The sequence below is a fragment of the Semicossyphus pulcher genome, unplaced genomic scaffold (assembly GCF_022749685.1).
Source record: "Semicossyphus pulcher isolate SPU_LCO1_2020_fin unplaced genomic scaffold, fSemPul1.0.p SCAF_4, whole genome shotgun sequence".
Lineage (NCBI taxonomy): Eukaryota > Metazoa > Chordata > Actinopteri > Labriformes > Labridae > Semicossyphus > Semicossyphus pulcher.
Window position 1 is genome coordinate 27,144,095 of NW_027211715.1, and position 18,057 is coordinate 27,162,151.

The 18,057-nt window shown below is 40.9% G+C and overlaps 1 protein-coding gene across 4 annotated transcripts; it reads left to right on the plus strand.

The window, feature by feature from the left end:
- The first annotated feature begins 28 nt into the window (after nucleotides 1–28).
- fxr1 (FMR1 autosomal homolog 1) lies at nucleotides 29–14,900 on the plus strand. Of its 4 annotated transcripts, none has more exons than XM_069679649.1 (18): nucleotides 29–79; nucleotides 3,251–3,303; nucleotides 3,418–3,511; nucleotides 3,594–3,665; nucleotides 3,914–4,062; nucleotides 4,266–4,359; nucleotides 4,553–4,669; nucleotides 4,916–5,086; nucleotides 5,338–5,416; nucleotides 6,023–6,132; nucleotides 6,283–6,393; nucleotides 8,045–8,267; nucleotides 8,469–8,562; nucleotides 10,347–10,462; nucleotides 10,797–11,009; nucleotides 11,266–11,343; nucleotides 11,952–12,034; nucleotides 13,028–14,900. In XM_069679649.1, exons 1-18 carry the CDS (start codon nucleotides 29–31, stop codon nucleotides 13,217–13,219), a joined length of 2,100 nt encoding a protein of 699 aa, XP_069535750.1. In that variant the 3' UTR covers nucleotides 13,220–14,900. The 4 variants fall into 4 exon arrangements, with proteins under 4 accessions (XP_069535750.1, XP_069535751.1, XP_069535752.1 ...); XM_069679650.1 differs by having other exon boundaries at nucleotides 6,292–6,393; XM_069679651.1 differs by having other exon boundaries at nucleotides 6,292–6,378.
- Nucleotides 14,901–18,057: the final 3,157 nt, after the last annotated feature.

Consider the following 18,057-nt stretch of genomic DNA (forward strand, 5'->3'; position numbering starts at 1 on the left):
TCGTCCCAGCATCCTTTGCGTGTCCAATATGGAAGAACTGGCGGTGGAGGTCCGTGGCTCCAACGGGGCTTATTACAAGGTAAATACCGGCTTATCAATGCAGTATTAAACCCGACAGCTTGTTAGACGATACGGCATTATAGTTCAAGCCTCTCGGGCCGCGTCAACGGTTTCCTACTTGATCTGGGGCCAGTAACTGCTTCCTATTAGCTTGTAATAGCCATGCTAGCCAACATTAGCATGCTAAGCTACATCGCTAGCAAGTCCTCAGCTAACGTGTGTCACTTTTTATCGACCTTTCTTTCCACTCTAGTTTAAGAAACACGACAATGTCAGCGATAATGCGAGTGTAAAATCGATAAAGTCTATTTTTAGTTGTATGTGAGTCGTAGTTGTAGCTCCACCGGGCTAGTAGTTAGCTAACTTGCTATTTTCCTTGTTAACTGTTGACGTCAGAAGATTCGGCTTGTGTAAAGTGTGATCAGACTTCATATTGAATGTGAAGCAGACACTAAGTGTATGTTACATATTCGGTCACTGGAGGTGTTAGAAATCCCTCAGAGTTTGATCTCACAGCGCATTAAAGTGTGTGATCTGTAGGAGGCACCTGGGATTTTACACACACTCTCTACGGATGTCTATTATTTGATACTTCATCATGCCGAAGCTATTTTTTGTATGTGTTTGTGTGTGCCAGCTGTTCCTTGTCAATCCCGACCAGCTGGCACGCCAGGAGTGGGTCACTGATACCGTAGACTTAAAAAGCTATTTCTAGACCTGCTGCCTGTACAGTCCCGTCTCCTTTCCTCCCATCTCTTCCATGCGTTTCCTTCATTTCCTTCCCTCATCTCCTGCTTTTCCTTTCCCTGCCCTCTCCTTTCTCACCTCACCTTGATTCCTTTGGTGGTTCTTGATTTAGGGAAAGTAAGTAAGGCAAGTTTATTCATAAAGCACCATTCATACATAGAGCAATTCAAAGTGCTTTACACAGTTAATAACAGCATTATGACAGGCATACAATACAGAATACAAAACATAGTAAAATATAAGAACAGGTCTGGTCAGAACAATAGTTTATATGCTTCTACTTAATTAATTATAACTAGTCAGTTATAATTTTCTCATGGGTCCCAGACTCTTCTATTTCTCAACACTTATAACGCTGTAACTACTACCACCCAGTACTTGTACAACAGTGTTAGACATTTTTAAGTTAGTTCCCTGAACTTTCCTCATCTTTAATTCTAACTCGTCAGTTATACTTTTCCTTACTTGTTAGAATTACGAGAATTTGAAAGAAGTAGCAAACATACTCTGGAAAAAAAAGTCCACTGTAAAGTAAAGGTCCTGCATTTGAAACCTTACTGAAAGTAAGTGAACATCATCAGGGACCTTAAGTATCTAAAAGTGAAAAAAGCTGCGCAGTAAAAATAGTGCTGTCAGTTATATCACTATTGTAAATCTTCAATGACTATTTGTGTTGCATTGTATGCTGCATTCTATTGCTGTTTGAAGTTGTGTGAATTATAATAACTTTATATAGGCTACTGTTGTTTTATGTGATCTACAGCAATGCATTATATTCTGTAAGATTGTCAAAGGTATTGTGCATTTACATTTAATACTTTAGTTTTAAACAGGCAGTGTATGAAAAATTTGAATCCTGAAAGTAATTAGGAACTAAAGCTACAAGAAAACATTAAGTTCAATTAAATTGAAATAATTCAGTACAAATGTGTCTGTAAGTGAATGTGCGCAGTTACATTCCAACTCTGCCCAACCCTTGTTTCATGAGTCACTTTGTCTACTTCCCTGCTTGTCAGCTGCCCAGGCTGAATTCTTGAGTTATATTTCTGTGTGATTCAGTTTGTTCTTTTCAAAAGTAATGCAACTGTCCCCCCATCTTTACAGAAGATGACAAAGTAGCTTGTTAGGCTCTGCAATGTGCTGGAAAAGTTCCATTCTGATGTGTCTTTATTACCATTCCATAAGCTTTACAGTTAGTCTGTGTGTACTTGTATTTATGATCTGCAAAAGACAGTAGATTTTGGCTGCATCTGATGTATTCTTTTCATAGAATAATAAGCCACTTAAAATGTATTAAATCTCTCAAATTGTGTATTTTATCTGACTAAGTAAGTCTTAAGCCTACTCTTGGTGTGATGGATCAGATCAGACATACAATACAATGCTTTTCAAAATGAAAGCAAAACAAGAAAACTGCTTCAACTTAGGATATGTTGAGTATGTAGGGCTGCAACCAGTGATCATTTTCATTATTGATTAATCTCTTGTTATTTTTCCCCATTTCTTGATTAGTTATTTGATCAATAAATGATCAAAAAATTATGAGTGTGAATGTGACGTAATATTTTCCCAGAGCTAAAGGTGATGTGTTCAAACAGCTTTTGTGGTCGAAATTATTAAACTCAAAGACCTTGCGCTTACAACACTTAAGCGGGGGAAACTGGAACTATCAAATGTTTGGCATTTTCCCTAAGAAGTATGAAAAATGATTAATTGATTATCAAGCCATTTCAGATTATGTTTGACTTTGAGACAACTTGATTTATCCCAGAAGGCAATTCAGTTTCACAGCCTTCCGAGTCACATAAAAACAAAAACAAAACAAAGACAATCTCAGCAGCATTCAGAAAAAACAGCATAAACAACATGTCAGTTTATGTTCAATGACTAATAGATTAAAACATCTAGCTGTTTCAGCTTCATGTCATGGAGATGCTTGAGGTTTTTATCTGGCTTGATTTTAAGATGCGTTCTGCCAACAAAAACAAAAGGGTTTAAATTAAGTTCTGTGTTTCATTCCCTAAAGCTTTTAAAGTGACATGAAAACCCATCAGCAACGTCTGTTTCCACAACAGATGTTTCTGTAACTGTTAATAATCAGCAGAACTTGCTGTCAAGAGTTGGGAAATCTTTTACCAAGACTACTATTAGTTATTAAAGCAAATGGATAAACAAGTGAAATAATAGGTTACAGATAGGCATTAATGTGCATTTTACATCCCACTACCCAAACTTGTAAATTAGCTCCTATAATTTAAATTCATTTGCCTGTAATGCATTCTTTTTAATGTTTTATATCCATCACAAAGGAGAAAACTTGCTCAAAGCATGAAGATTAAACCTCTTCTTTCCTTTAGAGTCATTGTAAGCTAAACAGGTGGCTCTTAATTTCAGTCAGCTGTCATGTTCTAATATGCACCGCCTGTCTGCGTCTGTCCTGCAGGGCTTTGTCAAAGACATCCACGATGACTCTCTCACCATTGCCTTTGAGAACAAGTGAGTCTCTCCAATCCTTGTATTCCAGCTGCTAGCATAACACACGTCACATCGTAAGACAAATGTAGGACTACCATGCTTTAAGAAACTAAGCAACTCTTATCTTATTTCCAGTTGGCAGCCAGAGCGCCAGGTGCCCTTCAATGATGTCAGGATGCCACCACCCGCTGACGGCAAGAAGGACATCGGAGAAGGCGAGGAGGTGGAGGTGAGGAAGACAAACACATATAGTCGTCTTTTATCCCTCTCTGTCGGCGGCTCACTCTGACTCTGTTTGCATCTCCTGTCAGATCCTTTCCAGAGCCAATGAACAGGAGCCTTGCGGTTGGTGGTTGGCTAAAGTCCGCATGATGAAGGGAGATGTGAGTATTTCTCGTCATAGAGACAAGTTTCTTCATTATAAACTAAAAATTTATATTAACAGCATTAAATATGCTGTATGTAACTTTAATGCCCTGTAACTAGCTGTGGATGAAGAGTGCTAATGTGGCTCAAAATGTTTTGTCCTTTTCTTGAAGTTAAAAAAACCTGCTTTTGACATTTTTCTTGTATTTTTAAGTTGGTGTCTAAAAGGTTTTAGTTTACACACTGATTGTCTCTGTCTTTTCAGTTCTATGTGATAGAGTATGCAGCTTGTGACGCAACTTACAATGAGATTGTGACCTTTGAGCGTCTGCGTCCAGTCAACACCAACAAGGCCATCACCAAGAACTCCTTTCACAAGTGCACTGTCCCTGTTCCTCAGGATCTACAAGAAGCGTATGTACCGCAGCTTTACACTGACAACTTCAGGGAGGGACAAATCCTAAATATAAATGCTTGTTTTATTTATGATTTCTTATTGCTTGAATATACAAAGTACATTGTATATTGTAATTTGAAAGCTTTGCGTTTCTCTTAAAATTAGCTTTTTGCATTTAGGAGTGGAAAGTTTACAGTGATGTATTTCTCTTATTTTGCAGATGTCAGAATGAGAACGCCCACAAGGACTTTAAGAAAGCCGTTGGAGCCTGTCGCATCACATACTGCTCCGAGACCAGCCAACTAGTGATTGTGGTAACTTATGTGGTTATGATATTTGTTATAGTATGTACACTCTTACAGGATATGTTTTAACCATGTCCTGCTTGCAATGTTTGTGCAGTGGGTGACTCAGTCACTCCTCTTTGTTTAGTCATAGACTCGGTAGCAGTACCAAATGTAATGTGTTCTGCTTTGTGTGTTTATTTGTGTGTGTGTGTGTGTGTAGTCCATGAATGAGGCGACAGTAAAGCGCGTGTCTTTGCTGAGTGACATGCACCTGCGCAGCATCAGGACCAAGCTGCTGCTCATGTCACGCAACCATGAGGCCACAAAACACCTGGAGGTCAGTCGGTTACAATAACATCATGGTTTATCCACTGTGTGACAACTCAACCTGATGATTTCAAAGTTAGTTAAGTCACCAATTTAAAATGAAGGGTTAGTAACAAACAAAAACAAAAATATGTAAACTGTTTGCCTCCAAATCTATCAAAGCTATCAGCATCAAATATCCCATATAAGTTGGTCTCTGCTAAGTTTAACTTTGTCAAAGATTAATGAATAACATATGAAACGCGTGTTTGTGCAGAGCTCCAGGCAGCTGGTGTCATCCTTCCAGGAGGAGTTTATGGTGAGACCGGATCTGATGGGTCTGGCCATCGGCAGCCACGGCAACAACATCCAACAGGCACGCAAAGTTCCAGGTGTCACTGCCATAGAGCTGGATGAGGAGACTGGCACTTTCAGGATTTATGGAGAGGTAGGGTGTTGTGTGGAGGCATATTTGTTTAAGTTATGGGTAAAATAAGTAAACATAAGTGTGAGGAAAAACAGTGTGGACATATTTAGACTTAATATGATAAAACAATAAGGGGTGACTGTGGGAGAGTGTGCACATGTTGCATACTTATCCTTTAACAGTGATTGTGTTTCAGTTTGATGCCTGCTGGTTGACTTTGCATGTGTGTTAGTTGAACCTAAAACAAATACTACCCCTGTGTTGTCTTTCAGTCAGCAGAGGCAGTGAAGAAGGCCAGGAACTTCCTGGAGTTTCTGGAGGACTCTGTCCAGGTTCCCAGGAACCTTGTTGGTACGTAGACACACAAATAGAGTACTGCAGGAATTACATGTTCTTGTACGACCTGGTTCCCTCGACAGGCAACAAATCGGAATCTTTTACATTTGATCTTTGATATTGCACTTCTATGATTTTTAAAGTGTAAATGCAAACTCTTAAGATATTAATGAACTACATCACAGTCGCTTCAGCATCAACAACAATAAATTGTCTTTATTCGGCCTGATTACACTGAATGTTGACAATCCCTTGTAGTCTCTTTTAGCCACTTTAGGACATGCCACCTTCTTTTCAGACTGTAGTACTCTATTTAATGCTTAGCTCAGAAATACCCCAAACTTCTGTTTACTCAGGCCTGTGACAGGGCAGCTGAAAATAAGAGGAACTACAGTCATCAAGGTACAACATTACAGACAATTATCATCCAATATTAATAAGGGTATCAGTGTTTATAGGGAATACAATCTCTCAAAATGTAGGACTCCTTCATAAACCAATGTTATTTGTTCCATTATAAAGACCCTCTTCTTTCGTTCTTCTTTCTAAGCTTTTCGACTTGCAATCATGCCCCTCTGATACCAGTCACATGCTCTCCTTTTCCCTGCTCTGTGTCTCCAGGCAAAGTGATCGGTAAGAACGGAAAGGTGATCCAGGAGATTGTGGACAAGTCTGGTGTGGTGAGGGTCAGGATAGAGGGAGACAATGACACCAAGCAGCCTCGACAGGAAGTAAGCCTGCTACTGCCACGTTTTAACTGCTACTGATAGAGCTGGTGTCGAGTACAAATAAGCGCCACCTGTTATTTTTTGGTTTTTAACTCTTTCCACTTCAGCTCAGTCAGTCCCATGCTAACATCTGTGTTGTGTTTTTGTGTTTTGTCGACACAGGGAATGGTCCCCTTCACTTTTGTCGGTACGAAGGAGAGTATTGGTAATGTCCAGGTCTTGCTGGAGTACCACATCTCTTACCTCAATGTAAGGAGATCTACAGTATGTATATATGTTAGTGTGTATGCGTGTGCGTTTTGCGTGCTGAATTTGGATAACGACCTGGTTTTTGTGGTTCATGTTTGTGTATGTTTTAAACTAATTATTGCCTTCATTCAATGGCACAGCTGCATTTTACTGCCATTTTAGGCTGCATATTAACCTCTCTTTACAGATTCAACATAGAAATGTAGAATCTGTAGGCAGGGACGTGGGATGGCAAGTGGCAAGTGTTCTGGTTTGTACTGTGCTTGTAGTCCGAGTAATATTGACCAGTCACGTATCAGCAGGCTGCATGTATCGGCAGGCTCCCATCAGCGGTCATCTGACATCGATTTAGCTTCTTCTTAAGCGCTTTAAACAGACATCTGCAGCAAGTTCAGCTCACAATCTGCTCTAGATCTAAAATTCAACTTGAGATAAATTCCCTTGACGCTGTGTCACAAAAGCGGCTCAGTGTTCAGATTTCCCGACTTCCTCGAATGCATCGGAAATGATCGATTTGACCTCCGTTCAACAAACGAGCATTTTAAAAGTAGTTTTCTTCTCCTCTTGAGGACGGACCTGACAAAGCTTCATTTTGACTTTTTACTAATCTGCATCATGATGTTGAAATTTCGGCAAACTTAAGACCCGTTAATTAAAGTAAATCACAAGAAAAACAGGTTATTTTTCTGTAAACAATGCAGCACACAGAAAAGGAAGTCTTGACTGGATGGCGTTTATCGCTAACCGCTTGCTACACGCCCGACACGTTCACTGCTGTCCCCAGAGGCTATATTGTCGTAAGACTATAGCTGATGGGATTCGAGATTGGGCAGCCTATTAATGCATCTCCTGGCTTTAGTAGTATTTTATGGTGAGGGCAGCTGCTTTGCAAGAAATGTATTCTCCCTTTGCTCAGTTAAACACAACATAAAAAGCATCAGGATTTGTTCAACCCAAATAAGTCAAAGCGGCCTGTTGCATCAGAAAACAACAAATTTTTTCGAGTTTATCCACTTTGATGCTAACAGCTCAGTCAGTCCCAGTTAGATGGAATGTCTGAAGGGAAAACACTCTGCAAAAGCATCAAGTGCAAAGAGCGCATGGGACTGAAGTTAGTTTAAAATATGATAATCATTAAATAGACATTGACTCGAAGTTTCAATTTTTACCAGCTGCACATTAAGTCATTCATCCTAGAGGGAAATGCTTGATTGTTGCTTAATTGTGCCATAGAAATGTATCAAACTTATGATAATGCAACCTGCATGTATGTATGTGTCTGTCCTGTGTTCTTTGCATGTTTGTGCTATGTTGGTGCTCTGTTGTGTGTGTTTTGCAATGCATGTGCGTGTGTGTGTGTGTGTAGGAGATGGTGGAGCTTCTTGCAGAGAGCCAGCAGCTAGAGGAGGAGCTGATGCAGTTTGTGGAATATAAACAGGGATGCAGCCTAGCAAGATTCAGAATAAGCAACACAAGGCACACTAGATGTGATGTGTGTATGATAATGCATGTGTATCCAGTGATGGAAAAAGAAACATTTCACAGAGCTTCGCTTTATATTCTGTAACATGAACATCCAAGTTGTTTTCATTGTCTTGCTTTTCCTTTTGTTTTATTGTCTTTATTGTATTCTTACCATTCCCTCTGTACCCTTTCCCCCCTCCAGGAGGTTGAGCAGCTTCGTCTGGAGAGGATGCAGATTGATGAACAGTTGCGTCAGATCACCCAGGGTCACAGACCAGCTGACAGGGAGAGGGGAGAAAGAGGGGATAGAGGAGGGTATAATGCAGAGGGCAGCGCTAATGCCTCCTCGTCCGCTTCACATGGCAGCCGCTCCTACAATGGCAGAGGACGTGGGCGCAGAGGCCACAGCTACAGCACTGGATATGGTAGGCAACTTTTTAAATCAATAATCATAAAAATCAAGCCCTTTTTCTTACTCTGGTGTTAAATTGTGAATGAATGTACCATTTGTGAAATAGGAGCTAAGACAGTGGAGGAGGTAAAAAGTGGAAAAATAGAAGGATCCAATTTTACCTCACTATTTACACATCTCTCCTAACTTGGTCATGTGTTTGCTGTTCTTCCAGGCACCAACTCAGAGCAGTCCAACGCCTCTGAGACGGACTCAGAGCGCAAGGATGAGCTCAGTGACTGGTCCCTCGCTGGAGAGGACCCGGACAGGTGAGTTGTTTTCTATCAAACCAGTCTCTGAACACATCAGCTAGACCAGTGGTTCTCAACCACCTCGTTAATGACAAATTGCGACCCACATTTTTTTAGCACTTAAATTTACTTTGTTAAAAATGGTGCAGTTTTGACCTGAGATGGAATGAAACCCCACAGTATGTTAGCTTCACAAAACACAACGGTATGATAGTAAATCAAAATGACCAGCAGGTAGCAGTGCGAGGAAAATATTCCCTCTACATTTCATTCAATTAGCCGCCTTTTTCCACTGAAATAAACTACACAAGACTTGGTCAAAACCTCGTATGTGGCTGACCGCATCAGGTCAGTGTGCGCTTTTGTGGGCAACGTGTTACAAGGACTGTCCTTATGAGGCCGATTACAACATGTAATCATGCGGAGGAGCAGCCCTGCCTACTCCCTGAACAAAGTATCCAGAGCCGTATAGAAAGAGTGTTAGTGGAGGTCCAATATGCTCCATGATCCGCCATCGCTGTAAATAACTTGTCCATTGGAGTGAACAGAGATGTTGTGACTCTCTTTGTCTATGCTGCTCTAAAAGTACCGTCACTCACTCACTCAGTCACTCACTCAGTCACATACAGACCCATGTGTAGGGCTGACCCCAGCCGTCAGCCAAAAAGTGCAACATAAATGCAACCACTGTTGGGCTCATCAGATTTCAAGAATGTAACTGTAGCTGGGATAACCTGATCAGTGGATACATGGAGTGTGAATAAACTACACTTCTACTGCACGCACATCATAGGAAATTCATGTCCTTCAAAATAAATGCACAGAATAGACTTTTTTTTTTTCTTCAAGCACAGACCCACTGAAAACAGATCCTCGACCCACTTTTGGGTCCCGACACACCAGTTGAAAACCATGGAGCTAGACCTTTAGGATGATTAAGCCTCTGGGAGTGACGGACAATATTTTGGTCCTTTTATTGTAATGGTAAATGGACTGTACTTATGAAGCGCTTTTCTAGTCTTTGCGACCACTCAAAGCTGCTTTTACACTACATATCACATTCACCCATTCACACACTGATGGCAGAGGCTGCTACGAACCAACTGTATCAATCAGATATCACATTCATAACATTCAAGTTGGGGTTCAGTGTCTTGCCTAAGGACACTTCGATATGTAGCCTGAGGGAGCTGGGGATCGAACCTCCGACCTTTCGATTGAAAGACGACCAACTCTACCACTGAGCCACAGCCGCCACAGTAGTAGTCAAGATATATCTGGCAGATGTCGGATATAAGGGTCAGGACTTCCTCTTTCGGCCGCTCGTCATTGTTTACAGACCAGCTAGCAATTTTAGATTCAAGGATGGAGTTGGAGTTGAGAGAAAACCTCCACAAGCAGATTGTTCTGCATTCACGTGCAAAGCTGGGTTTACAGATTAACGGAATATTATCAGATGAAAGCTGGGTTCTGTGATTGCATCAATCAACCATTATTTTGCTCTCCAAACTGACTGTCATGCATACAACCAGAGCCTGCTCCAATACATTCGGTCATGCTGCACGGACTGCAAACAGAAATAAGATTGCTTCAGAAACCATCTTCATGCAGATGCCCGTCTATAGAGATTAAATCAAACGAGATGGTCAAAATGTGCTGCTGTGTTTTTTAGAGGGAGCTGCTACAAACGGGCACCATCATTTACTTTGGTGCTGTCTATTCTGCACCATCCATTTCATTAAATTTCCTTATTAAAAATAAAGCTTTTTAACAAATTTATGGATAACTTGACTCACTTGCAGGGAGAGAGGCCCGCGACCGCCAAGAGATGGTCGAAGGGGGGCTGGACCCGGCAGAGGCCGAGGACGCCCTGGAGGACGTGGAAGAGGAGGAAGAGGAGCATACAACAACAGCTCTGGTAAAATGCACCCTTTAAGATACATTTAGACCAATAGCATCATTAAGTCAATCCAAACTCTGTAGAGAGGGCGGTGAAATTCACCAAGCCGTATGTGCCTCTCGATGATATTACGAACATAATGGCGTTCGGTATATTGACGTATCTAGATGTGCGAGTATTTGCATGTTTAACCAATGCAAAAATAAACAAATTACCAAGCCGTTTATCTTAGCAAGACATGGCAAAAGTTTGCTAAAGAGAGGGGATCAGAATCATACTCTTCTTAAGGAACAACTTGTCATATGTTTGTTTGACTCTAGATATGTAATTCTGTAATCCTGACTTCATTCAGCTGCAGGGCCTCGGGACTACGAGGATCACCATGCCTACGGAAGCCAGGAGACAACCACAGAGACCGACCAGACAGCCGATACAGATGCCAGTGAATCCAACTTGCCTGCAAACCGCCGCAGAAGATCTCGACGACGCAGAACAGATGAGGACGCCACGCTGATCGATGGCATGAGCGAGTCGGACAACGCCTCAGTGAGCGAAAATGGAATAGGTAGGGAATTCAATATTTTTCTGAGAATTCTTCAAAGTCAAACATAGTCACAAAACTGTCAGTGCCTTAAGAATAATATCTTAGTGAAAAAGTGTCATAGAGCTCAAGGTGCAGTCTTGAGCTGTCAGAATGTGCTGCATTGCATCATTTCCCATTTGAAGTGTAAAAGCAGCCAGCGCAGTTCAAAGACAGGTCTCTGGTTTTAAGCCAATTTAAGCCCCAAATCCCTCTCTTTGTGATGACCTAAAAACCTTAGATGACCCCGAAGCGAAACCTCAGCGTCGTAACCGTAGTCGACGTCGCCGCATTCGCCTGCCTGAGGAGAGACAGCCAGGTAACCATGGCAACTGCTAGTATCCCTTTGCCTGGACGAAGCTCTTAACGGCTTGGCTCAAAGGTTGTGCACCAGGCCTGGTGTTTGTCTGTGTACCACCCAACACACTAAACCAATTAAAATGGTTCAGATCTGTTTGTTCTCACTGAGCAATGCTTGCCCCGTTGGTTTTTGCTAAATAATCGGTTGTAGTATTTTAATGTTTGGCCTAAACTGTCCACACTGGTTTGCTGTGGAAAATGAGAGTGAGTTCCTTTTTTCTTGTATTATTTCACAGGCTGGTTTACTAACAACTACCATCAAATTGTTTGTTTAGTATGTTGTCATACTGCTAAACTATTGGCAGTCTGGATTTGTGTGGTGTGTCATATTAAACCAGACCTCTAACGTACTTCTCTGCGATTGTTGTGTTTGATGTCAAGCGCACAAGGCCTTCAGTTCGGCTACAAAAAGACGGAGCTGAAAAGCCTGTCTCAGACTGGGTCTACTCTGTCATTCAGCTTTTGTAACAATCTCAACACTGTCGAAGCCGAGACAGACTCTGTGGTTTTTAAGAAAACAGACTTTGTCATGACCAATGGTTTTCTTTTCTTCTGTTGTCTGCACAGTGACAGTGGCTGACTACATATCCAGGGCTGAATCTCAGAGCAGACAGTTGACCACCAAGGACTCCAAGAAAACCAAGGATGTGGTTAGTACTGAACAGTCACATGTTAAGTTATTGGCAGACCACAATTAGCCTTATCTTTGTCCACAAAATTGCAGTGGACAGGGCCTGCATTTCTATATAACCTACTTATTTAAATTACTGTAAAATTCGGGTTGTATAAGACGCACTTTTAATACATATTTTTCATCTAAAAAGAGGGCCGCATCCTATATACAGGTGCGACCAATATGTGAATATAAAATGACGATGGCGCTATAATCTAACTAAAGTTGTTGGTTGTTAAGTGGCGACGTCACATCTCCGCATCACACTGTTTCTGGGTCCAAGCTGCTACGTCACCTATTTACAATATGCTGCAGTGCTGTTTTGTGTTTTCCTCGCTGTTTTAAGTGAGGAAAACTAACTTGATTGTTGCTAACGCTTCGTCACGGACATGCACAGTCATGATCGCCATTGCAGCCGCCACCCTCACAACAATCAACGTTACCGTAGGCCGCCAGCCACTGCTAGCTACAGCACTGGTAGCTAGCAGGATTGCAAACTTGCCATGGCGAAAACAGATGGTAGGCTGTAATTTGTGTGTTTAAAATGATAATACATGGAAACAATGTTGAAATAACTTGTGTACATGTTTTTATAAATAAATAGCTATAGAAAACCTTTTTCCCTCTGGGATACCCCCAAAAACAGTGTCTTATATTTCAGTGCGACTTATATTCCAGATTTTACTGTATATCAAGGCTTTAAGTTATGCATAAGTTATGCATAACCAAGGCCACAGTGACGGCACTGCTAGCTGCCTGCAAGAGGTGTCCTCTCAGCTAATTCAGTCTCTGAACTTCTCTGCAATTTGGGGAATTTACACGACCAATTGGTGACTTTAAAGTAGCAATGTTCACCTCTTATGTACAGCTTGTGTGTGTTGCTTGAAGGTTTTGTTTACTAGTCTACTCAATGGAGAAATTATTTGAATATTTAAAGTTTAATATTTCGTTGTTCCTCATTTCTGTTCAGGGTCAGGTGGATACCATCGCTGAGCACAGTCCGCCGTCTGCCCCGGCAACCACCAATGGCTCCAGCAACAATTCTGGTGACAATGAGGGCAGCAGTGCCACCAGAGCTACCAGGTCTTCCACTGAGAGGCCCGCAAAAGTCTCCTATGAGGAGGACTCTAACCCACAAGCAGTTGTGAACGGACTCTCCTAGTCAGGCCTGGGCGAAGGAAGTGGTTTCAAATATTTGAATCTATTCGGCTGCACTTGATTGAATCTCTCTGGAGCAGCTTTAAAGTGAAAACATTTAAATACAACGAGCACTGTTCATTCTTTTTCACTTTGTATTACAAATATTTGAAACCTGTTCCACTGTGTAAGTTTCAGAGGTCTAAACCTTAACAACCCCTTTACACACGTGTTCTGTCCAAGTATTCATTTTACTACAATTTTTTTTACAATAGTTCTTCCTGTATGAGCTTGCCAAAGATAGTCAAATACACACACACTTACAGACATCTACTTTACTGTACTTTTCAGCCCACTCTCCATTGAGAGCTCAGGGAGAAGTCGGACTGAATGCAGTGTTTATAAAATGCAGACAGGGATTCCACTCAAACCCATTCTGTGGTATGAATGCAGCAGTTCTTTTTTTGATAAAAATATTAACACAGCAGGGTTTTAGAGAAAAAAAAAGTCAGAAAGATGCTTCCACAACTGTGTTTCAGGATGTTTTGTGCATCTGAAGTAGTTTGTAAATTAAATATTCTGCATGAGCAGTACCACAGTGCAGATAGGTTTGTTGGAAACCCCAAGTATGTTTGACATACATGTGATCAGCTGTTGTGCCTTGAGAGTAGATTCAACATGTTGTTGCCTGGCTCTGCACACCATCTGAAATCTTTTCACTTGTTTCTGTGTTGCTGGGTCACTTTGCCTGCAGCGACAGTTAAGCCAGGTGAGCAGTCTCCTTGGTCTAAACGGACGCTTCGGGCATCGTAGGCACTACACTAAAGATCCTGGAAGGATTTCAGAGGCATATCTTTTTAAAATCAGGTGTGTTCATTCTTAATGTTTGTGGGGAAAATGAGTCCAGTTATCCTTTATATATATAAATATATCTGTTGACGAGTTTGAAATTAGCTGCTTTCTGTTTTTCAATATGCAACCACTTCGGTCATAGAAGAAATGTTATTACGGCGTGTCTGGAAAAGAAGCAAACAATAGAAGAGTTGTTTTCTTTGCACTGAAACATTTTCTGTTTAAAAAGTTGATTGTAGTCGAGTCTGAAAACTGGCCTGTTAACTGTTTATTGCTGGACAGAGATGTAGCCGTCAATGCTGGGTTTCCTGGAAACATCTCATCAGGCAGTCTGAGCGCTGTTTCCTCCTAGAGATCAGATTAAATAAAAGGGGCTCAAAGTAAGTTTGCTGTATCTGTGAGGTTAAAACATGCCCACTATCACAAACATCCTGTTTGAGTATTAAGATCCAGACTACCCCGGTGTTAAGGTGTTCCTGGAAAACCAAGCCCAGGTGACGATGATGTCATTTTCATGGTTCTTCCTCAGACTGGCTGGCTGGAAACTGGTCACGACTGTTCCGCTAAGGAAGAGATTTATTTGGTTTATTTATTTAAAAAATGTACAGTATTTAAAAAAGACAAAAACAAGAGGAGCTCTTCTTTTTCTTGACACTAAAACATGCGTTTTCTTTCAAGGCAAAATGACAATTTGGACTACTGACAGTTGTGACACCCCAAATGTTTTTGTTGGGTCAACTACAGTATGTTTTTTTTTTTTTTAAAGGATTGTTCTGGTTGGTTGATGTGCAATATGTTTTGTATGCAGGTAGTTCTTAAATAAACTTGATCTTCCATGTAGATCTAAAACCCAACTGTGTCTCTCTCTCTCTCTCTCTCTCATGAAAGTAAAATAAGGTGTGCAAATACAGTGCAAAAACGTTTTTCTAATGCTGTGAGAAACTGTAGTGAAGGTTTGAGTATGACAAACATTTACATGAACAATCATTTTATAGTCTACCTATCATCATCATCATCATCATCACCATGTGTTGAGCTAGAAATTAACAAATGAAAGGCAAAACATCAGTGATTTATTGGTGCATTTTAAAGCTTTAATCCATTTTGATACTGTTGATTAATAATAATAATTCACAGTATTTTAAATTGAGTTATCTCTGCATATTAGCTTATTTTTTTGTGGCAAGTTCTACCCCAGCATTCACAGGAAAACTGTGCATATGTGTAATCCAGTCAAACTTTAATTCATAACAGTCTCACTGCTTCCTGTTCACTCTTACACAGCTACAATAACATCCTACTACCACTGCTTCACTGGTACCGAATTGTTAGGCTCGCCAGTAAAAGTGGCTCTGATACACTGTTTTTAGTCCGCCTCAGAACCATAAAAAATGTTTTGTTTGGTGTAGTTGTTCCTCCTGTCTCTGCTGGCCTTTCAGAACTATTTAAAGGTGCAACGTTCCCCAAAAGACAATATGAGCTCAGCAGGCAGAGTTACCGAAATCAAGCAGGCTACTTCAATAAGTTGCAGACTTGTTTTCAACATCAAAGTGTACAAAAATTCTATCAATGTACACACGGGAATATAAAATGTGAATCTATATTTTTAAATGTGAATCTATATTTCCTGTCTCGTGACAAACCACCCTAAAGAAGCATTCCCTTAAAAACTTATCACAACACAATAATGAGGATGACAATTAGTGCAGTCTGGGTTTATCTGACCTTTGCATATTTAAAGGTTTTTTTCAGTGGTGTGGTCATCAATCACATACAGAGAATTTAATAATAATAATAATAAACATAAACTTTATAATCGTGGTGAGTACAGCGTTTGGGAGAACAAATTCAAGTGTTTCATTTATAGCAGGGCGTAATTTTTTTGTGTGTGATCTGGACATGTTGCACTTAAGATCAGAGTTCAGACAGCAGGTCTGTGAAAATTCACATTCTTGATCTTACTGGTAAACTTTTTGCCATTAGCTGTTACAGCGCTTCAGCTGACGACTATATTTGGTCTTGATTAACCGGTTGGTTTTTAAGAATGGCCTTTACTGTTTCCCAGAGCTCAAGGGTGCATCCTCAGATTGCTGTTTTTGTTTTCTTAGCAAAAATGACTGAAGTTATACTTTGTCATACAGACTGAAACCCAAATGTAGCAAAAGTACATACTTTATTTACTCAATTACAAGTGCAGATACTTGTGTAAAAGTAAGAGCTCTAATTCAACTTCTTAACTGAAGTAAAAGTGAAAAAGTTCAGGTGTCTATTCAGATGTTTGTCTTAAGGACATTTCTACCTGCTGTGCTGTTTATGTGCAAGGCTAACTGAGCCTCGAGTCATATTATGATACTTAAAATTATTCTCACTGCAAATAAGTTAAAAGTAAAAAGAACTTTAACTTTGACCCAATATGCTAATGAGTTGGATTGTGAACGTCTTGCTGCTCTGATGCTGTCATCTTCTTTCAATGTGTGACTCTGCAAGAACAATACTACTGCTTTTGAACAGTCAGCATTTTCAGTAAGATCAACAGAAAGCTGAACTCAGTTCCCTCCCACATCAGAGACTGCACAAGCTTAAGCATGTTTAAAACAAAACTTGAAACATGGCTTAAGGCAAACCAGTCATGTGATCACTAATTTTAACCTTTGTATGGAACCGTCCTCCAACATGGAGAGAAGGAAAGGTATATTTGTTGTTTGTGTCATTTTTAATTGTTTGTATTGTAATGTGTGTTTTTTAGACCTTCCAGTCCAGGGACCACAGATGTAAATTAGCTATGTAGCCAACTCTGGCCCCTGTCAAATAAACTAATCTGCAATGTTGGCAGGTTAACGGTCGCTTAAAGTTCTCCCTGTCATTGACAGGCACAACATTCCCCAGGCCACTCATCCCCGCTGTTGAATTTCCCTCAGTTGACTGTTTTCTTTTCATACTTTCATGTTGTTTTCGTCACGCAAAGTATGCACTAAAGGCGATGATCTTTATTATCTGTTTTGTCCCATTTATTAAGGCTCAAATCTGTCTTGATGTACGGAAGATGGCATGCAGTGATGCAAAGTAACCTCAAATACTCAGGTACAAGCACAGTAACAGTAACTATGTATTTGTGCTTTGTTACTTCTGTTGATTACGTTGCAACACATACAGTTCAGGCAGGGTGCCTGGCTAATTGAGGTGCTAACATTGTGTGCATATTATACGGGTAGCGCTCACAGGTAAAACAGAGTGAGACAGATACAACAGAGTGTATCACACATCAGCAGGCCTCTGGATTACACAGCTGTATGTAGCAGTGACAGTCTCAGGCAGCTCTCTCTCTGCTGCTACAGTGTGGTATATGGAGGCACCCTGGCTCGGGGTGATGGCTAGTTATAGGACTGAAGATGCTGTGAACATCTGCAGGCTGTCTGTAAGGAGCAATTTGAACCCGAACGCGCCCTGCTGGGTCTCTCTTACCATTGGACCGAAACATGACAGCAGCTAACACAATGGGACAGTGAAAGGCCTAATTATTGCCCCTATCATTTGCATAATTACAATGTTTTTCTGAGGCAGGGGCAGTATAGAAATTGTAAATTGTAGTGGACCCGCTGTCTCTCCTTAGTGGAAGTCATATTTGAATGGAGAGAGCCTGTTCTGCTAGCCAGGCAGCCCGGCAGCCAGGCTCAGGCGAGAGGTCCCAATCAGCCAGCCTCACAGACTGCGCTTTCAATAGGATTTAAAAAGCCAACTGTGTGGAGAAATGAGAGTTTTTGCCCCCCAAATCATATGGAATTACAGTGCTGGTTGCATATGGGGGGGAGCCAGTGGCAGGCACAAAAGCCCACAGGAAGCAGCTATTTCTGTGTGTTTTATTAACCCAACCAAGCAATTTAATTCTTTTGTTCGGGGGAGTTCTACTTCATTGATTAACAAAAGCGGGGATATAATTTTTTCAGCCCCTTTTGAAAAGCCTGAAATGTCAAGCCTTTTAAAGGAGATTATTCTGCCTGTGTGCGATGAATA